Source organism: Camelina sativa, chromosome 11, assembly GCF_030686135.1.
Source record: "Camelina sativa cultivar CO46 ecotype springtype chromosome 11, ASM3068613v1".
In the NCBI taxonomy this organism is placed as follows: domain Eukaryota; kingdom Viridiplantae; phylum Streptophyta; class Magnoliopsida; order Brassicales; family Brassicaceae; genus Camelina; species Camelina sativa.
In genome coordinates this window covers 4,936,364-4,956,774 of record NC_141890.1, presented here as the reverse complement: position 1 = coordinate 4,956,774, position 20,411 = coordinate 4,936,364, and the positions used below count along the sequence as shown (strand labels likewise).

General features: G+C 34.7%; 5 protein-coding genes across 7 annotated transcripts; 1 reads left to right on the top strand and 4 right to left on the bottom strand.

Moving 5' to 3' along the window:
• Window positions 1–320: 320 nt before the first annotated feature.
• On the bottom strand, window positions 321–2,478 carry LOC104721787 (1-acyl-sn-glycerol-3-phosphate acyltransferase LPAT1, chloroplastic). Of its 3 annotated transcripts, XM_010439855.2 has the most exons (7): window positions 2,309–2,478; window positions 2,170–2,213; window positions 1,872–1,944; window positions 1,480–1,671; window positions 946–1,352; window positions 761–862; window positions 321–686 (listed from the first exon to the last, which is right to left on the bottom strand). In XM_010439855.2, exons 1-7 carry the CDS (start codon window positions 2,394–2,396, stop codon window positions 471–473), a joined length of 1,122 nt encoding a protein of 373 aa, XP_010438157.2. In that variant the 5' UTR covers window positions 2,397–2,478; the 3' UTR covers window positions 321–470. The 3 variants fall into 3 exon arrangements, with proteins under 3 accessions (XP_010438157.2, XP_087330589.1, XP_087330590.1); XM_087474463.1 differs by lacking the exon at window positions 1,872–1,944 and having other exon boundaries at window positions 2,309–2,410; XM_087474464.1 differs by lacking the exons at window positions 1,872–1,944; window positions 2,170–2,213; window positions 2,309–2,478 and having other exon boundaries at window positions 946–1,357; window positions 1,480–1,620.
• A 1,078-nt stretch (window positions 2,479–3,556) lies between these two features.
• Window positions 3,557–4,677, bottom strand: LOC104727655 (early nodulin-like protein 12). Its single transcript, XM_087476220.1, has 2 exons — window positions 4,391–4,677; window positions 3,557–4,182 (listed from the first exon to the last, which is right to left on the bottom strand). The coding sequence occupies exons 1-2, from the start codon at window positions 4,575–4,577 to the stop codon at window positions 3,827–3,829; spliced, it is 543 nt and encodes a 180-aa protein (XP_087332346.1). The 5' UTR covers window positions 4,578–4,677; the 3' UTR covers window positions 3,557–3,826.
• A 1,429-nt stretch (window positions 4,678–6,106) lies between these two features.
• LOC104721785 (uncharacterized) lies at window positions 6,107–9,591 on the bottom strand. Its single transcript, XM_087474462.1, has 8 exons — window positions 9,113–9,591; window positions 7,772–8,813; window positions 7,597–7,681; window positions 7,417–7,512; window positions 7,058–7,318; window positions 6,724–6,969; window positions 6,557–6,640; window positions 6,107–6,467 (listed from the first exon to the last, which is right to left on the bottom strand). Exons 2-8 carry the CDS (start codon window positions 8,779–8,781, stop codon window positions 6,342–6,344), a joined length of 1,908 nt encoding a protein of 635 aa, XP_087330588.1. The 5' UTR covers window positions 8,782–8,813; window positions 9,113–9,591; the 3' UTR covers window positions 6,107–6,341.
• Window positions 9,592–14,377: 4,786 nt separating this feature from the next.
• Window positions 14,378–18,670, top strand: LOC104721782 (serine carboxypeptidase 24-like). Its single transcript, XM_087474461.1, has 9 exons — window positions 14,378–14,878; window positions 16,592–16,699; window positions 16,796–16,891; window positions 16,967–17,059; window positions 17,149–17,234; window positions 17,321–17,736; window positions 17,842–17,937; window positions 18,152–18,257; window positions 18,344–18,670. Exons 1-9 carry the CDS (start codon window positions 14,617–14,619, stop codon window positions 18,488–18,490), a joined length of 1,410 nt encoding a protein of 469 aa, XP_087330587.1. The 5' UTR covers window positions 14,378–14,616; the 3' UTR covers window positions 18,491–18,670.
• On the bottom strand, window positions 18,616–20,323 carry LOC104721783 (nucleoid-associated protein At4g30620, chloroplastic). Its single transcript, XM_010439852.3, has 7 exons — window positions 20,163–20,323; window positions 19,795–19,943; window positions 19,571–19,671; window positions 19,414–19,453; window positions 19,129–19,200; window positions 18,960–19,016; window positions 18,616–18,863 (listed from the first exon to the last, which is right to left on the bottom strand). Exons 1-7 carry the CDS (start codon window positions 20,221–20,223, stop codon window positions 18,792–18,794), a joined length of 552 nt encoding a protein of 183 aa, XP_010438154.2. The 5' UTR covers window positions 20,224–20,323; the 3' UTR covers window positions 18,616–18,791.
• Window positions 20,324–20,411: the final 88 nt, after the last annotated feature.

Genomic DNA, 20,411 nt, shown 5'->3' with positions numbered 1-20,411 from the left:
AGGATTGAAACTTAAAAAGAATTAAGATCATACATTATGCAATAGATAAGATAATTATATGCTTGTTACACGCAAGTATATATGGTAGTAACATGAAAAGCCAGTAATAATTATCACATTGACAGTTTCTAGTTATGTGGATTTCTATAAATGATTTACAGAGACTATTGAGAAGAAAAACATGTGTGAGAGTAAGACCAATAAGGTCATAAAAGCCGTAGAGATTTCTCAACTTGGAATCCAAAAAAGCAAAACCCTGTAAACCTTAGAGAAGCCTTTCCAAGCACTTCATACTCTGGCCTATGCGTAAAACTGACATCTCTTAAACCAAAATTGACATTTTCTTTCAAATATTTTCAAGGGAACATCAGAATTTTGACTAAAGAAATCTCAACGTATTTTAATCTTTACCACATGTGAAATTATGGCTTCTCATTGTTTATCAGACGATGCAAAAACAACATCTGAGATCAGCTTAAGTGATCCATAGATTCTGCAATCTTGCTTCTGGCCTCGTTGCAAAGAACATCCGCTTTACTTCCATGTATCGGCTTATGGATGATAACTCTGACTTCCCCATGGTTCAGTATTCCTTCACTACCCGTTGGCATGATTTTGCCTGTTCCCATTAGCGTTATTGGTACTACTGGAACTCCCGTCTTTGCAGCCACCGAAAATGCGCCTTTCTGTAATATCGAAAGCCTCATTATGTTAACACACAGAACAAATGATCAAGAAGAATCTTAGAGATTGTGTTTACCTTGAAAGGACCTAACTGACCATCCTTGCTCCGTGTTCCTTCTGGGAAGAAAAATACTGATGCTCCCTTCTTTAGTAGTTCCATGCAACGTTTTAAGCAATCCTGTAAATTGCACAAGAGTTAAAAGAGTCCATCTGCTTAAACAAACACTTGGGGAGTGTGGGAGAAACATATAGTTAACATACCATTTGGCTTCTTGGGTCCATCCGCTTCAAGGGAACGACACCCATCATTGACATGGCCCAACCGATAATGGGAATTACGAATATCCCTGTCTTGCTGATGAACTTAAAGCTTTTTCCAAGACTGAGAAGTGTGTAGATATCCAGGAAACTTTGGTGGTTTGAAACATATACAGCTGCAGTATCTGATGATGGGAGATTCTCCAAACCCTCGATGGTGATATTGTAAAAGGGATAAATGCTTATGGAAGCCCAAAGTTTAGCGATGAAGTGATGGAATTTTCTCCTATAGCGATCGAAGAGAAGGACGAACGGATGACCAACTAACATCAGGACAATGAGAACAATGGCAGAAACGGCAGCAACAAGGCAAAAGCATACCCCTCTGAGTCTTGAGCTCAACTTAATCTCTGCACTTCAAAGTTGAAAGAACAAGACAGAATTGTGTATAGAGATTAGGAAAACAAAGTTGTTCAACTAGCAAAACAGACTACTGCAAAAATATATTCACAAAAGGTTTAGCCAAAAGAAAAAAACCTGGTTCCGGATAAGAAGATTCAGGGGTTGCAGCACCAGAAAGATCTGATCTCAGAGTGATAGTTCTTGCCAATTCACTTAATCTATGTGATTTCTTATAATAAAATCTGAGAGGATCCCAACTTAAAGAGCGGTTACACAACTGAAAGCCAGTACGTCTTGTTTCACCCAAATTTCTTCCCCTCGGAACAGCTAAAGACGAAACATGGAAAGCAAAGCAAGTAATGAGTTAAAAGATCAATCTCACGCCAAAACAAAACAAGTAGTATTTGTATAAGTAACAAAGAGTGACTCCAAAGATAGCATCAAGAGATAAGATAAAAACTATAGCTTTCAATTGAAGAGGCTGCAGATAAATCTATAGTCAAAAAAGGGCAATATCGTTGCCTTACCATGAAGGGAAGTACTAAAGCTCGCTATACCATTCGAAGTACGACCAAAGCAACATACTTTATCTCTCGAAAGCTGCATCTCCAAATAAATTTCATAGAAATAAGAACAAATTTTAAGATAGCTTCATGTTCATTGTTCAACTAAATCCAAAACAAAACTTGCAATTTTTGTTTTTTAATGGGTAAAATAGCAAAAACATCACCAAGTTAAAATCTTGATTAAGCTTCCATCGCAGAAACTAACGAATCAATCACAAAAACAGTAAAGAACCTTAAAAAGAAGAAACGAAATTAGTACCCGAATCAACGATGACTGTGATGAACAAATCGGGTTTCTATAATCTGAGAACATGAATTAAGAAAACAAAGTTAGTAATTGTATTCAACAGATAAAGATACAAAATTCAAGAAGAGGAGGAAGAAGAAGAAGCATATACATGAAGGGTGTGAAGAGATGCTCCGAGCAGAAGCGACATCCATGGCGGAATCTCTCGAGCCAAAAACATGCGTCAGATTTGAGCTCATAAGTAATCCGTGTCATCTTCTTCCTTCCTCCAAGCTTATCTCAGGGGGGGGGGGGGGGGTGTTTCTTTGCTCTACTGTTTTCAATTTCTATTCATCAACTGTCTGTCGTTTTTATATGAAAAGGATTGCTGTTTCCTCGTTTGTGATATTGACTACATGTCGTTTGTTTTTGTATGTGAAGGGCCCGCTAGTATAAATAACTACAAGGCCTTTTTAGGGCATTTACTAATGATGGCCCATTAAGTGAGAATTGATGATATATTTTGACTTTTGGAATTGAATTGTTTCATAAAATTCTTAATCAGAATCTAAGAGCATCATTACTCCAGCAACCTTCTCAAGTTGCTCAAGAATTAATTAATCAAAACCAAATTTTAACCTTTTTGAATTAAAAAAACATTTCATAAAAGAAATTTACTACTTTATTACGTACGTTTTTAGAATTTAATCTCGTACGGCTGTTGGAGAATAAAAGCATTGATAATTTGATTCAGAATGAAATTAATGAAACAGGCATATTAATTGTGAATGACAAACTAATTAATTCGAATTCAGAGATATGTATGTGTAACATTGAGGAGTAGTACATGTGTATCAGTTTTGAAATCAATTTTAAAAACCAAAACAGTAGTATTGATTTAATACCATAATGGAAATGGATTAGCACATTATCCAGTTGGCCTCATCTTATTACCACATTGGAATTAGCAACATAATCAAGGAAGATCTTGACTAGAATATATATTATGGTAATACATGTAAGACAAATCTCAAAATGTAATTTGTATATAACATTGTAGCATGAAAGATATTATCTTTTCCGTTTAGAGCACTTATCCTCTTAGGTTACAGCTTTGTTTTAATTACTTCCTTTCACAACTTCATTTTGGTACATAAAATATATTTACTTTCTAAACCTATATCACCCATTAACATAATTAAATGTGGTCAAAATCTCTTTGTGTTAACTATTGAGTCAACAAATCTCGTATTTATCAACTATGGGTCTAACTAATTTTTCCCTGTTTGGGCTTTATTCCTGGGCTCGGGCCTTGTAAACATTTTCATTTCTCCTTATTTTAATTTGAATTATCTTTTAACAAAAAAAAACAAATCTCGTATTTATAGTATATGATTGACGTTTGTAAAAAGAGAGAAACTATATGAAAATATTTAGTTCCATTGTTGAGGTTTTTTTTTAAATAATTTTAGATTCGAATCGCAAGAACAAACTATAGATTAAAAAGTTTTGAGAGTGAAAATATCCCAAACACTTAACATAAAACAGAAAGATAGATATCTTATGATGATGAAAACTAAAGCAACAAAACAAACTTCAACAATCTGGAAATAGAAAAACTAAATTTAGCTAAAAGATTGAACTTAGTAAAAAAAAAAAAAAACTACAATCTCTCGATTGACTTCTCCAATTAAGCCATAGCCAAACCAATCACAACTGCGGTCAAGAACCAACCGCTTGCAACCTTTAATCCACCAGCAGCGTTATGGGGAGCTGGAGCCGGAGCTGTAGGACTAACAGGAGAAGCCTTAGGAGCGACACTGCCATCACCGGATGGTCGTTCAGACAAAACAACAAGAGTAATCTTTTCACCTTTAGCGCAGTTTCCAGGAGCACCACTAATGAAGAAGTAAGGGCCAGATTTGTCAAGATGAACCTCAGTGTGTCCATCCTTGTATTGCTTCAAGGGCTTTGCTGTGTTACAGCTATCGTAATCTTCTTTTGTCACTTCTAGTACTGAATCTACTTTCATGTCGTACTTCCACACTATATATTCCACATGCACAAATAATACATCAAACATTAAAACCCCATAATATGGAAACCAAACGAAAAATAAAACCATATATATATATATAATATGATACATTTGAAATGAAGGGATTCATTTCACTCTTTGACAATAATCTTGCATGCATGGTAAGCTAAAGCAAATTTATATATCAGAAAATGAAGATCAAGAGAGATATAGTACCGAGGAAGTCGCCGACTTTGAAACGGGTGTTCTCGGCCCAGTGATTGAGAGTGTTGTTGGGAGCATCAGGGACCTTCCACGCTCCCACAGATCCGCCGACCAGAATCACCCTAGGGGTGGATGCACCATGGCTCACTTTAGCAAACAAGAGGAAAACAAGGGTGAGAATTGGAACAATGATCCCCATTGTTTTGGTTTTTTTTTTTCCTTTCTTACTACAAATTCTTTTGTTTGGTTTGAGTATGTCACTCGTTTGTATATTGTTTTCCCTATAGGTGAAGAGAATAGGAGGAGATGGTGTATGCTATTTATATAGAGGCCCGTTTGTTGTGGTTTGGAGCTAAAACGTGTTTTTGTGCGCGTTCGGAGCTAGGTTCGGAATATCCGTACCAAGTATTAAAGTGTGTAATCTCTCTCTGATTTGCTAAATAAATGTCCGTTTTAACTCACCCTTTTTAATTACAAAACAAAATGTTTTAGAATATATTTAGTGAGAGAAACAAGAAAACTAATCTTTTATTTGATTTTGTAATAAATCCTGGTGAGTTGTCTACTCCCATAGATTTTGTTCAAAAATATATTTAATTGTTTAAAAGATATTTAATTGTTTGTAATCTAATTGAATTTATCGAAGAATCATAGATTGTTATAAGATATAGTAACTTTTGATATGTGTTTACTAATTTAATAAATTATCACAAGTATTTCTGAGATAAGTTTTCTTTTCTTAAATATTGAGATTTTTTTTTTTTGTAAAATAGTCCCAAATAACATAATTTACAAATAGGGAAAGGTTGAATACGAGAGAGGAAGAAACTTTAATAGTTTTTCTCATTTTCCTTTTTGATTATTTCCCATAGTTATCCTCTTCTTTTTTATCACCAAAAAAAAAATTATTTGAAGTTTGGCAAAATTTTAGACTAATAAATAACATTTTAAAATTAATTAGTTTTTACAATGTTCATCATCTTTACTGTCAACAACCTGATTTTTATTGTATTTTTACCTCTTTAGCAGAAGATATAGTTCATAACTTTATTTTTATTATTATCCGTACGCGTTTACATTTGTCCATAACTTTAAATGCGTTTACAAAACTAAAAACATTGATCCGTTTTAAAACGAAAAAAAAATCTTGATAAACTTGAAAATGTGTCAAACTCTAATTTACATTTGTCTCTCATATACAGTAGTATTAACTAGGGTATTTATTTATTTCAAGCGAAAACGATGCATACGGGTAACGGTACTTTTTAACGTTACGCATGAATATTGTCAGGGGTACGAGCCGTTGTGGTGTGGAGAACAAAGCGTTTTAATGGCTACAGTTAATTGGCCGAGCTACACTATTTTGAGTTGGTACGTAATTAAAAGTTGATGATAATTAAGATGGCAAGATTTACCACTAATAAACGTTTCATTGGATTTAAAGTCAGTGTTTTTTTGTATGTTTCTTAACGTACCAGTTACATAGTAGTACTTAATTCTTTCTTTTATGGGTAGTCTGCTCTGAGAGTTTTACACAAAATTAAACGTCTTCTTATTTTGTCAATAGACAACGACTATTAGAAAAACTGAGTTGACTCAATACTTGATGCTAGATTCAATTTTAATTTGGTTACTATAAATAGTAATTAAAAGGAAAACCTAAAACATCCGGACCAACCGACCAACCTAGATCGAGAAAGTTAGAGATTATTAAAAAAACATGCACAATTTGACATGATTATTTGTCTTTTAATTAAAACAAAAGTTGCTTCATACAAACAAAGTCATGGGATGAGATTTTTCGACTCCAACGAAATAGTCTTCTGAGTAATTTTTCATATAAAAAAACAACATCAGATCCAAAGAGAAACAGTCTTCAAATCATAAACCAAAAACAACAGTATGATGGATAAGACATTGATTGATGATAGTGATGACGATGATGATAATGAAGAAGAGGAGATCACTTGAGAAGTGTCTTGACTATGGCTTTGACATTAAGCTTCTTCAGGTCAGTGTAAGACTGGCCACAACCCACGAACATAACCGGTGATCCCGATATGTAAACCATCGATAAAGCTGCTCCAACCTACAAAACCAAAACACTCTCGTTTACATTTCATTTATATTATAGAACTCCAAACACTAAATCTATCGATCAGTTTTTTTTTACTGTACCTTGTCATCAATGGTATCGAACTTAGTCAGTAAGATTCCATCGATCAGTCTTGGGTTCCCAGAGGTGGAGAGATCCGAAAGTTTCTGAATTTCAGAATAAAAAAAGCAATGTCAATAAGGCTCAACTGAACACCTAACAAGAGCCTAATGCAGGTAAGAAACAAAACCTGGTTAAACTTTGAGAGCTGGTCTACTGCATCGTTTCCAACAAGTGCTTCACCAACAAACAAGACCAAGTCTGGCTGATTAAGGTTGATGAGCTTTGAGAGTGCTCTCATCAGAGGTTCGTTATCCTGCATCCTACCAGCTGTGTCAACAAGAACAACATCGGATCCGTTTCTAGTTGCTTCTTGAATAGCTTCTTTAGCAACTACTGCTGGATCCTTTTCATACCCCTTTTCAAATATCGGTATCTGTTGCCATTAAAATCCAGTGTTAACAACACCACGTTTTAAATCACAATCTTATTTGAACATGAGACACACAGATATGTATAATTACCTGTAACCTACGAGCATGAGTCCTTAACTGCTCAACCGCTCCAGAACGGAATGTGTCACAAGCAGCCATCATTACACTGACCTTATGCTGCTGAAGCCAATACGCCACTTTGGCCAGATTGGTGGATTTCCCAACTCCATTGACTCCAACAAAGACAACCACATAAGGTTTCCTCTGTTCTTTGGAAGCATGAACATCTCTCAATATGTCAATGGAACGTCTCGGAGTCAATATACGAACCAGAGCATCCTCCATCGCTGCCTGAAATCATATGTTTCACCACAATTAAGCCATCTTCAAATTGCAGAGTGAAATGTTTGCTATTTTAAGTTAAGAGCTACAGGGACGAAGCACAAAACCTGAACAGTTGAAGAGATCCTGGTGAACGATGACAACTTCTTTCCTTCAAGACTAGCTTCCACTGATTCACAAAGCTTCTCAGCAATCTCTTCAGCCTGCAAATGAAATGCCCAAGCTCAAGTAAGACACATAAGAATTCCAACAACCAGAAACGATGCACTGTTAAGAGCGACACATACCACATTCTTGGTCATGAGACGTTCCTTCAGAGCTTTCAACGCCGGTCCAAGGTCTGTCTTTTCAAGATTCGCCTTCCCAGTAATACTAAACACAAATCACAATATATAAGTTAATAAGACTGGATTATACTATATAACTCACCAAACACACAAATTCAAAAAGAGAAAAGCTAACCTCTGGAAAACAGAAGAAAACCATCCTTTTTTCTTAGCCTCAGCAGGCTTCTCATCACTTCCTGGTTCGTCATCATCATCATCACTTTCACTATCACTGCTGAAAACCTCTTCCTTGTCCATCATACTTTCTCCTTGGTCAGCAGCCACAACCTCTACATGATCATTGTTCCCATTCTCATCGACTGAATCAGTAAAGTCCAGTTTCGATTGTTTGGGAGCCGCATCATCCCAAACCCTATTTTTCTTTGTAGCCTTTTTGGCTGGTTCCGCAGCAGCTACCTTGGAACTCTTATTACCTATACTGTCAGCTTTCCTTACACCTCCTCTACCTCTTACTCCTTTACTTCTCAGTTTCTGAAGTTTACTTAAATCAACAGCAACATTAGAACTCGTGTTTTCTTTCCCGTTAGCAAGATCAGCCTCCTGAGAATCATCTCCCAGTTTATGATTCTCATTGGAATGACCATTAGTCAAGTTACTGACTTTACCCTTAATACCATCTCCATCATCCTTCTTCGTACCACCTTCACCAACCCTTTTGTTCCCTCCTTCAAGCCCAGCTTTCAAGACCTGCCCTTGCTTCTTAACACTACCAGTCACAGGCTTCCCCACTTGCTTAGTCTTCCTCAATTCCTCAGCCCTGGCTTCAGCCTCCATCCTAAGCTGCCTAAAAGTCTCATCGAAATCATCGTAAGCCATACGCTTAGGATCATAGACCTCAGAGAAGCTTTGCTTAACCATAGAAAGCAAATCATCAACGTAAAGCAAGTGGAGAATACGCTGATAAACAGCGACAAAGACAAGCCCAAGATCATTGTGAAACGTCCACTTGAGAGTGTAGGCAGCACCAGGAGCATCGTAATTAAACGAAACAGCACCAGATCGTTCCTCAAGGAGACAGGATCGGATCAAAGTATCGATAGGTGAACCTTTCAAAGCATTACCAATCTCTTTGCATGTCCAAAGGATTAATCCTCCTCGGGTAAAGATCAAAAGCTGCTCTAACATCTTCGATCTTCAAATCTCCGTAACCCCAACCCCTGAATCAATAATAAAATTAGATCTTTTTGAAAGAACAAAAAACCAATTGAGAGGAATCGTGGTAGATTTAGGTGATGAAGCAATCGAATTTAACAGATCAAGGGGAAACACAGATATACAAATCGTAGAGAGAAAGCAATCAAATTAGCCCAATTGATCGTCTTTTGAATCAGAAAGAAAACAAAAACAGAACACGGATCTTTGAGTTTTCAATCCGACAATTTTAAAAAGCCGACAGCAACAACAACAACAAGGAGAAGAGATTGAGAGTAAATCGAAGCGGGGGAAGGATTCAAACCTTGGATCCTGTCGTTTCTTGATACAATTGCCCGATTGATTGATTGAACAATCAAATAAAAACTATAACTTTACACCGGCGAGAGATAAGAAAGAAAAAAATAGATAACTAAAAAAAAACGTGAAAATTATGATCCTCTATTGATTCCCCAATATATATATATATATATATATGTTTAAAATAAATTATTTTTGTTTCCTCAAAAAAAAAAAAAAAAATTGGTCAAGGTGGTACCTTAGAAATTTATTTTTATTTTATCCTATTTGAGATTTCTTTCCTCTTACTCTTAGGAAATACTTAAAAAAAAAAAAAAAATTGTGTGTGTTCAAAAATAGGCAAAATCTGAAAATAGCATTTTTTTTTGACAAAAAAAAAATAGCATATCATTGCAGAAACGAAATAATTTTTTTTGTTTAGGTAAAGAATGAAATAAAATAAAAACCAAGTTTGGTTCGTGGAAGCAGCTGGTGGCGTTATCGTCATATAATGGACGGTGAATAATGTGATTTATTGATGTGCGTGTGTGCCCCCATTGACTAAAAGATTATTCCAACGCGGCAGCTTTGATTAAACGCTGCGTTTTTCTGGTTACCAAAAACGTTCTAGGCCCTTTGATCTTGTGTTGTGATTCGTTCACCTAGCTAGCATGAAGACGTGTGTATCTATTTTCATCTTCCCAAGAGCTTTGCGAAGGCCTGATCCGACTAGTATATCTGTATATGTATGTTCTTATGAGTCTTCTTATCAGGAATTGAAAAATAATCAAATCAGCTTTCATCTCCCTTCTTCAACTCAGAGATAGGCCTATTACTACTTTACCACTAAATAGTCAAAAGACCCGAATACATTTTCATAATTATCACTCAGTACATTATGACTCATAAAAGCTTGGGTCCATTATCCATATGATATAGGCATAGCACAAGTTGCCATTACATGCACAATCTACCCGTATAACCAACCTCTTAACCACGCCTACAAACCTAACCTATAAATCCACCGTGGTCATTAAAACCAATGTTTTCTAAACGTGAATAAGCTTCAAATCCCCAAAAAATAGATCGGGCATGTTGCATTAAAATTCAACCATTAATGATCGCAATTCCTTCCGATCGCCCTGGGATTTTAAACCGAACCGAAATAACCGAACCGAACCGAACCGATATTTTTGGTTTCGGTTCGGTTTCGATTATGGTGGCTGAACTGATCGGTACAATTGTTTTTTCAAAAAAATCAAAATATTTCGGTTATTTCGATTCGGTTTTCGGTTAACCGATTTTTTTTTTTTAAAAAACTTTTTTTAAAAAAAACTTTTTTTTTAATTTTTTTAGGAAAAAACTAATAAAACCGAAATTTATCCTAAAATAACCGAAATAACCGAAATATTTGAAATAAAACCGAAAAACCCGAAATTATCTCTAAATAACCGAAAATCCGATTTTTTCATGTTTTTAATCAAATTTCGGTTAATTTCGGTTTTGAAATTTTAAAACTGAATTAACCGAGAAACTGAAATAACCGAACCGAAATATATTTCGGTTCAATTCGGTAAGATTTTCAAAACTCAAAAAAAACCGAAAAACCGAAATAACCGAACCGAATTCACCGAAATAACTGAAATCCCAGGCCTAGGCCGACCATTACGCCAGGCAGCTCTTTGTTATTGTGCTTTGACTTTGATGGTAAAATGTCTACTTGTTAGGAATACATTAAGGTCGCAATCCCCATTCATAGATCACACTTGCGTTGGTGTGACTTATACACTTAACAGGTAGAAGGAAGGAATAGCCTCAATATATACCACTGCATAATCAAACAGAGATTATCAACAATTATGCTGGCAATACATAAACGAGAAAGAACGATATATTTTTATCGCCTTAATTACATTTAATTTGTCATGGAGAAATAATCGGCTTGTCGATGGAAGAGAAGACCTTGGCTTCTTCTTTTCCTTTCCGTGAAGAGACCAGAGAAGGAAGCATTAGCTAGATTTGATGATTCACGTCGATACATGTTTAGTAATTTGGTTACACAAACCAAATCCTCAAATACATGAAACAAAATTATTTTTTCACTTCAAGCCGAACAAATTTCAAAGAGACAAATTATAGACTATGTCTTTATTGTTTATACTCCCTCTTTTTCATAATAATATAATATAAGATGTTTAAAGAAGTTTTTTTGTTTCATAATATAAGATGTTTTCAAGTTTTTAGGTAACTTTTATATTAGTTTAATACTTTATATTAGAGGTATTTGTAATTTTAGTACGTTTTTTGGGAAGATATTAAGAGTTTAGTACGTTTACTATTCATAATTATAGAAATAGGTGGTGTCTCACTGTAGCAACGTGGCAGTGTAGTTTTTTTTTTTTTTAAACACATCCCTCATGTTTAGTTACTTAAATACTTGATTATATTAATTTTTTTTCGAAATTTTTTTCAGATACAAAAAGTCTACATTTTTTTCTTTATAATTTGATATGCATTTTGTTTGATGATTTTATTTAATAATATTAAATATTTTTAACAAATTTTATCACATCTCTCTTTTATAATTAAAATATTTGTTAATAATTATATGTTTCTAAAACTTTTTAGAAACAAAATATTTTTATGTTTTTTTCTCTATAATTTGATATGCATTTTGTTTTATTATTTTTAAATATATATTATATCACAACTGATGTATATTACTGTTCTGTATATATTTTTTGATGGATGGTTTTAATCCGTACACTGGATTGTTAGATATATCAATTCCAGCAAAAAACATCCAACCATAAACGTTTACAGATCAATTCCAACAAAAAACATATATAATAATCAGCCATCCATAAATGTGTACGGATAAAAACCATCCAACCATAAACTTTTACTGATCAAAACAATCCAGTGTACGGATTAACAATCATCCAGTAATAAATGTGTACAGAACAATCATATACATCAGTTGTGATATTAATAAAATTAAAAATAATAAAATAAAATGCATATCAAATTATAAAAAAAAATATAGTATTTTTGTATCTGAAAAAAAAAAATTATCTTATCAAATATTTGAATAACAAGATATGGAGTGTTTTAAAAAAAAAACAAAAATTATATCTCACACAAATGGATCCCACGTAAATTCTCCTCTCTCACTTCCTCTCTCAAACACTCTCGCCCTCTCTCAATCTCTCACCCACAAAAAAATGGGTCCTACATCTCTCACACACAATTTCCCACTATCTCTCACATAAATGGATCCTACATCTCTCACACCCTCTCTCACCCTCACACACAACCGGATCCCACACAATCACATACTCTCTCACACTCTCTCACACCTACTTTCACAATTATAAATAGTGAACGTACTAAAAACTTAATTTCTTTATGAAAATGTACTAAATCTACAACACATCCTTTATATTATGCAGTTTTGTTTGTGATTGGTTAAACTTTTTTAAAGTGGTTATTTCTTAATCTGCGTGTTTTACTCAAAACATCTTATATTTTGAAGCGGAGGTAGTATAATTTTATCAATTTATTTTAGATAAAAGCACAATATTCTGTAATATGTTTTGTATACTTTATCGGGAAAATTAGTTTCACTAAGATCAAAATTTCACTTTTTAAAAGCATTTGGAAAACCAATACAATGACAATCTTAAGTCATATCAACCGATTGCTATATCCAAGCACAAGAAAAAAAACTGTTATCAGTATTCTGAAAAAATATATCCGACATGGTCTGTCTGGGCACCGATTTGGACCTTATCATATTCTTACGAGTTACGACAACACAATTGAAAGTCTTTGCAATGGTACTGTAACTACTGTTGTATAACTTGCTTCGCACAAGATTTGACTATTGAATAAAGAAGATTAACTGGTGGAGTCGTGGAGAGTGATATTTAACAACTTGTGTTGACCCCAACTCGGATTATGAAAAAACGAATAAAACTCTCAAAATATATACACAATATTGTCTTTTATAATTTATACTGTTATCAAGCTTTACCACTACGCTGTCATCAAGCTCAATAACAACTACAAACCCCCGAAAGAAAACTATAAAGCTTTGGATGAAAACGTCTCCATTCAAAGTAAAATAATTTGTTAAAATTTTTGTTGCCAATATTACATATTTTGTTTTCTAAAGTTTCATAGTATATGAATATAGTAAAGTGGTCATCACATCACAACCATAACGCCACTTGATATGTTGCACGTTAAGGCAAGAGTTTAATAATTTTTTACTTCTTGTTAGAAAAATGTATAGTTCACAATTTATAGGCACAACGGTTTTTACAGGGTGAACTGTCATCTTTTAGTTCTTACAACAAAATACAAAATTCATCATGATTATTCCACATCGTTCATTTTCGTTTTGTTTGTTTCTTTGGTTATCTTGTGGTAAGTACATTTTTCTTTTTCCTTTAAAATTTTCTTTTTTTCCTTTGTTTGATCTTTGATGTATCGCGAACAAACGTGCTACACAAGGTTTTTCTTTTTGACTTTTATGTCACCTAGTTGATCACCAATCAGCATTTATGGAGATTATATACTGTTTTATTATAATCAAGAGTCAAGACAGTCAAATGATTCCAAAAAGATCACCTAAAAGTTAATACTGAGAGAACTGTATTACTACTAAGATAGAATCATAGAACTGATTACGTATCAGTTACGCCTAATTACATTATCATATAAATATTATAAGAACATAATATACACCATGCACAAGAGAATATGAGAGAAGACAATATATAGAATCGTCATTGTGCATTACTATTGCATCTACGACTTTAATTTTCTTCTGATTCTAAATCATATCTTCTTCTGATTCGAGATTCAAATTTGCCTTAAAATATTAACAATGTAGCATTAGCATCTATTATGTACATAAAACACTAAAAACGTAATTAACACTTCGAAACCTGAACAATCGTTGTAGAGTAAACAGTGTGGTGGTTAATGCAAACTATGCATAAATGACGGTCAGAGCCGTCAATAGTGACCTTTGTCGCATTTTTCGCACTTTCACCGCATTTGTCGAACACAATTATATGTGATAGAAGCAATTTCAATAACAAATAAACGCTCAATCAATCATCTACATATATGATGTAGCATTTTCATCAAAATTAGTAAATGTGACGTGTTGTAGACAAGCTCGTGAATAGTCCCTATATTGGATGTATAAACACAAGCTCGTGAATAGTACCTAAATACACTCAACATATATGATATATGCCAATAAATACACATTACCATAGAGAGAGAGTGTGAGAAAGGTCCACTCACAGCTGGCCAACCTGCACATTATGTAGTAACTCAGCAAAACACACATTAAATATGAACCTCCAAAACCACATCCATACATCTCTCTACATTAACACTCATATATATACAAACATAAATACTAACATACAGCTCCATATACTCTATGAGCTAACACACAGAAAGAAAGAAAAAAACCATTGAAGAAAAAAAAGTGGGAGAGAACACAAAATGGCAAGAATCCATCTCATTTTCCTTCTTCTTGTCGCTCTTATATCGACACCATTTTCATCATCATCATCATCATCTTCTTCAAGAGAGCAAGAGAAGGACAGAATTAAAGCACTTCCAGGGCAACCAAAAGTCGCATTCTCACAATACTCAGGCTATGTCAATGTTAACGAGTCTCATGGTCGTGCTCTCTTCTATTGGCTCACTGAGTCATCTTCTCCTTCTCCCCACACCAAACCCCTTCTTCTTTGGCTCAACGGAGGTCAGTTTTCTCCACTCCAATTACTCTATAATAGGAAGTATATCTATATGCTTAAGTACTATTATATTACATATATACATATAGGTGTTATATATATGTATATATAGTTTTTGTTGTGAGTATAATTCTCTAGTTTATTTCCGCCTATGAGTCGTAAGTTAATCTATACTAAACCAAATAAAACAAAACTAAAATAAGGACCCAGTAGATTAAACTAAAGCTGAAAAATAAAACAAAACCACACCGAAGACCCATATGTTAAAAGGATTAGGATAAAATTATGGTTATGTATGGAATAGTATATGATAAGTACAGTCCCATTTCTTTTGGACAAGGAGATACTGAAAAGTAAAAGGGTCAAAGAGAGAGAAAACAAACAATATTTTCTCTACACAAAAACTTAAATCCCTTAACAATGAATAAGATAGAGACTAAAGTCACTAAACAAACAAGACACATCTATCAGCAACTACTAATTTGTGCATATATATATGTTAAGTAAAAACTCGTTATTTTGGATGAAAACAAATCAATGTCCAACCAAAATAGCAATATCAACTACCCCATCTGCTTCTCATTAATGGAACATGCACTTCCTTTTCTTTATGGTTTTTTTTGCTTTATTTAATTTTTTTTATTCAATACCATTAAGTAATACTTCTATATATAAGTCTTCCACGAGCTTCGGATTTTGTACTCTGTGCAATCTACTACTCCTACCCACGTCTAGTACTCGAGCGCATTGCAGTTAAAGCCCTCATCTCCCACCAAAATACACTTAAAAATTGGATGCAGCCCCTGATCCATCCATGTAGGCCACAGAACGCTTATTAATCTTGTCTTGGACTTAAACTTTCATGGTGACTATAAATAGAATTACAAGTACATAGAAACATGGGGATGATTAGCCTGAGCAAGTTTATTTATTTATTTATTCTTGCTATTAAAATGATAAGAGTTTTAGTTTCTTCAATGCAATCATTATATACTGAGAGTTCTCTAATCACTTTTCTGGTGTCAACTTGTTTTGTTCTTCTGTCTCATTAGCTTCTGTAAGAAAGCATGACAAAAAGGTGAACTTACCTTTTTTGCTGCCTTTAATAATTGGGTTAGATCCAAAAAACACATACACATTACTAGAAAGCTTACTACTTTTTCTAATAAATTGAGTATCATTTTTTTTTCTTTTTTAATTATGTAATAGAAAGTTGACCTTGTAATATATTGGAAAAGAAAAAAAAACATAACAAAGTGGCCCTTATTTACAAAAGCTTACTATATATACATAGACTTATAGCAATTGTTTCAGTGGACGCATGCGTATTCATGGATGTCACAAGTTGATGGCGAAAATGATGATATATGCTCGTTATACAGTTTTGTGAGCACAAACACACAACACACGCCCGCGCGTGATTTGTTTCACACTTTTTTTTCATTTTATTTTGGCTATTTTTTCTGGTCCAGAAATATAAGCGTCATCAAATATTCTTTATATTTTGGTCTATAGCTATTTTTAAAAAAATTAATTTAATCATTCCTAGTGGGAAAATCAGAGCATGTACAGAAAGATGCCATCATAATTTGGGTCACATTCATCTTGGTACAAAGAACTCAAAAGTTGTTAATCACGAACGTTGTTTGGATCAAATTTGATTAAGAAAACTGTAATTATAACATAAGAATATTTGCTTATCTTATTTATATACTCAGGACCGGGCTGTTCGTCTATTGCTTATGGAGCTTCAGAGGAAATTGGACCGTTCCGTATCAACAAAACCGGTTCTAATCTCTATCTAAACAAGTTTTCTTGGAACACAGGTAACTAATTAATAAATAATTACATTACATACCGTATGGAAACAATAACGTTCTGATATCGAATTTATTTTGACTAAACTTGAATGTGTACAACAGACGCAAACCTTCTGTTTTTGGAATCACCGGCCGGAGTTGGATTTTCCTACACGAACACAAGCTCTGATCTTAATGATTCAGGAGATGAACGAACAGGTTAATTCCATTTTCTTAATTTATATCATGCTTGAGTAAATTAAATTATGTTTTTGATTATATTCCTAATCACAGCTCAAGACAGCTTGATGTTTCTTATCAAATGGTTATCGAAATTTCCCCAATACAAATACAGAGACTTCTATATCGCTGGTGAAAGCTACGCCGGTACGTTATCTTTTGACAAAATGGTTCGGTTTAGTTTTAAGAAACCACTCATTGATGACTATATCGATTAATGTTAATATGTTGGGCAGGGCATTATGTTCCTCAGCTTGCCAAAAAGATCCATGACTACAACAAAGCTTTCTCCAAACCTATCATTAATCTGAAAGGATTCATGGTAAAAAAATCAAAACAAAAGGGTCTACCTAGCTCAAATCAAAACTATATGTCCAATGCGTAAATGAACATCCTTTATTTCTCAAGGTGGGAAACGCAGTGACGGACAATCAGTACGACAGCATAGGAACTGTAACTTACTGGTGGACTCATGCAATTATCTCCGACAAAACATACAAGTCCATTCTCAAATACTGCAATTTCACGGCCGAGAGAGCGTCTGACGATTGCGACACCGCGGTTAACTATGCCATGAACCACGAGTTTGGTGACATTGATCAGTATAGCATTTACACCCCAACGTGCGTGGCTGCACAACAAAAGAAGGACAATAGTACTGGTTTCTTTGTTCGGATGAAGAACACACTTTTGCGTAGACGGTTAGTGTCAGGGTACGATCCTTGTACCGAGAGTTACGCAGAAAAGTATTTTAACAGGCGCGATGTGCAGAGAGCTATGCACGCTAATGTCACTGGAATTCGCTATAAATGGACAGCTTGCAGGTAAACAGTTCGCTTCACCGCTTAACGACGAACGTGTAATGATGATTTGCCAAAAAAAAAAACAATGATCCTGAAAGTAATGGTTTCTTGTTTTGGTTGGTACAGTGATGTTCTGATCAAGAACTGGAAAGATTCTGACAAGACGATGTTGCCCATATACAAGGAACTTGCAGCGTCTGGTTTGAGGATCTGGATTTTCAGGTAAACTATGGTTCAATGTAGCTTGGTATATTGTCTCATCGTAAACATAGACATAGTCACATTGGTGGATACGGTAAAACATGGACTAAATCAGGGTCTAGCTTAAAACGGCCATGTCATCTCAGGTCTAGTTGTAATGAACCTAGGGAAACTCAGACTCAGTATTACTATTTTGGCTACTTAACCAAATTGTGAACTGTACTGTCATACGCAGCGGTGATACAGACTCGGTGGTTCCAGTGACCGCGACCCGGTTTTCCCTCAGCCATCTCAATCTCCCGGTGAAGACTCGATGGTATCCTTGGTATTCTGATAACCAGGTATGATATACATACACATACTGCATGTATATCCGTGCATGGATATGTATTATATATAAGGTAGTGATGTTTACCGGTGGTGACAGGTGGGAGGATGGACAGAGGTTTACAAGGGATTGACCTTTGCAACGGTAAGAGGGGCAGGCCACGAGGTACCTTTGTTCGAACCAAAGCGTGCTCTCATTCTTTTCAGATCATTCTTGGCCGGAAAAGAGCTTCCAAGATCCTATTAGGAACCTAAACGTAGAGTAAGAGGCAGAGTTTGGCTACCAGATTAGGAACCTGATTTCTTCTATTTCCTTTTTTTTTCCCGTTGAAAAGCTCGATTCAATTCCACAATTTGGAAACAACAAAACGATTTGAGAGCATTTGAGTAATTGTTGATAAATCAAAGAAGCAAAAAGGTTCAAATATCTCTCTCTAATTCATCAGAACAGAGCTTTCTTTTCTTTCTTCCTGATCGATATACAAACCAAAAACTGGACTTCTCATACCTGGAAGTAGAGTGAAATCACAAAAAAGTATTATGTTTTGTTACTTTAACCCATCAAGACCCGGTGGCATCCCTAAGCTCTGCGCAAGATCACTCATTCTAGCCTTCATAGCCTGTGAAATCCAAAAAAGGTCCTATATAGTCAAGAGACGAAAGAAAAATGGATACTTATAGTTTGTATAGTAAAATATGGTATGTGATGTCTTTACCAGTACACTCTTTGCATGTGCGTCCTTGTATGCTTCCGTGACCAGTAGTGATAGTTTCTGCAAAAGGAAAAACATGAAACATGAGAAGCTGACAGAATATAGCATTGATCATTCCTATATATGTAGAAGCAAGTGCAACAGAAAGTTAAGAGAATGAAGGTTAACTCACTTCGGAACCTAATTCCATTGCTGCATCAGTGATATCAGTGCGGATTGGTTGCTGGTTACCTGATAATGTAACCTGATACAATTTCAAATCTTTTGGTCACTTAACTAGTAAGAGATCGAAAACCAAACTAAAACTAGCATCATTGTGTAATAATCCACAAAAGTAATGAATCAGACAGCACAGTGTGTAACATTCATTCACTTAACTTGATTTAATTTGATAATAACATAGTGTGTAAATGATCTACTAGGAATTTAGGACATGGAACAGAGTCTGTAATAATACCTTAACAAGCTCGCCTTGACAATAACCATCAAATTCAGCACTGAAACAAAAAGAGAGGATACAAGCAAGCATGATGAAAACTCATAAAGATAGAAGAAACCTTTAAAAACTTTTAGTAATGCAAATGGTTAGGCTAATGGGAGGGAGGGGGACATACACAGCAAGCTCCTTCTGCACTCTAACAGCTTCTACTTGGACAACCATTTGAGCTTTCTTCACAGTCTCATACAAATTCTGCATATTACCAAGAATTCCTGCCTAAAGACCAAAACAAAAAAACACAAGAAAGCAAATTCCAAAGGTTAAAACTTTATGTTGTCGAGACAAAAATCTAAAGAATTGTTTTTGTATGAACATGTAACATGAAAAAAAAAAACATACCTTTGATTGACCATCCTCTTTATTGTCCTTCTTCCCACCTCCGAATAATCCATTAACACGAAGAGACCTGTAATGGTGGTTTCCAGAATTCTTCCGATTTAACCATACCACGCTCTGGCTCTGTCTACTACTTCGTTGAGCCGCGTTACCTGAATTTTGCAATCCCATATAACGAAGAAGATGATCAAAAAACTATACAGAATCTAGAATTAGTCTAATTGAGACAAGCTCTTGTGGTAATCACACTAGTTATTTCTCCAAATAATTTCAGAAATTGAAATCTGATTTCGAAAGATTTTAAAAAACCAGATGGAAACCCTAACAGAGGAATAAGACAGAAACCAAGAGAGTTGCACACAGAAACTAACCATTGGAGAAAGGAGAGAGGAAAGGTTTGAAGAAATCAGTAGTCGTAGTCGTCGAAGCCATATGGGCTCTGCTCTGCTGAGTGAGAAGAATACGAAGAAAAAGGAAGAGAGAGACGCGTACTGCTAGTCTCGACTTCGACAAGACACAAAGTTATAAGAACGACATAGTTTTGTTTTGTTTTGTTTTATAACCAATAATACAACGCCACGTCGACATTCTTAAGGATCCTCTGATTGTGTTTATTAAAC

Excerpts from the sequence above, each read along its gene's own strand:
- LOC104721785 (XM_087474462.1), bottom strand. The coding sequence starts at position 8,781 with ATGTTAGAGCAGCTTTTGATCTTTACCCGAGGAGGATTAATCCTTTGG. Across the intron at positions 7,513-7,596 it reads GTCTCATGACCAAGAATGTG|GCTGAAGAGATTGCTGAGAA; the intron begins GTATGTGTCGCT and ends TTTCATTTGCAG. Across the intron at positions 7,319-7,416 it reads GGATCTCTTCAACTGTTCAG|GCAGCGATGGAGGATGCTCT; the intron begins GTTTTGTGCTTC and ends ATATGATTTCAG.
- LOC104727655 (XM_087476220.1), bottom strand. The coding sequence starts at position 4,577 with ATGGGGATCATTGTTCCAATTCTCACCCTTGTTTTCCTCTTGTTTGCT. Across the intron at positions 4,183-4,390 it reads CAAAGTCGGCGACTTCCTCG|TGTGGAAGTACGACATGAAA; the intron begins GTACTATATCTC and ends TGGAATATATAG.
- LOC104721783 (XM_010439852.3), bottom strand. The coding sequence starts at position 20,223 with ATGGCTTCGACGACTACGACTACTGATTTCTTCAAACCTTTCCTCTCT. Across the intron at positions 19,944-20,162 it reads CCTCTCTCCTTTCTCCAATG|GTAACGCGGCTCAACGAAGT; the intron begins GTTAGTTTCTGT and ends TGCAAAATTCAG. Across the intron at positions 19,017-19,128 it reads CAATGGAATTAGGTTCCGAA|AAACTATCACTACTGGTCAC; the intron begins GTGAGTTAACCT and ends TTCCTTTTGCAG.
- LOC104721782 (XM_087474461.1), top strand. The coding sequence starts at position 14,617 with ATGGCAAGAATCCATCTCATTTTCCTTCTTCTTGTCGCTCTTATATCG. Across the intron at positions 17,938-18,151 it reads TTGAGGATCTGGATTTTCAG|CGGTGATACAGACTCGGTGG; the intron begins GTAAACTATGGT and ends TGTCATACGCAG. Across the intron at positions 18,258-18,343 it reads CTTGGTATTCTGATAACCAG|GTGGGAGGATGGACAGAGGT; the intron begins GTATGATATACA and ends CGGTGGTGACAG.
- LOC104721787 (XM_010439855.2), bottom strand. The coding sequence starts at position 2,396 with ATGAGCTCAAATCTGACGCATGTTTTTGGCTCGAGAGATTCCGCCATG. Across the intron at positions 2,214-2,308 it reads CATCTCTTCACACCCTTCAT|ATTATAGAAACCCGATTTGT; the intron begins GTATATGCTTCT and ends TCATGTTCTCAG. Across the intron at positions 1,672-1,871 it reads CTTTAGTACTTCCCTTCATG|CTGTTCCGAGGGGAAGAAAT; the intron begins GTAAGGCAACGA and ends TTTCGTCTTTAG.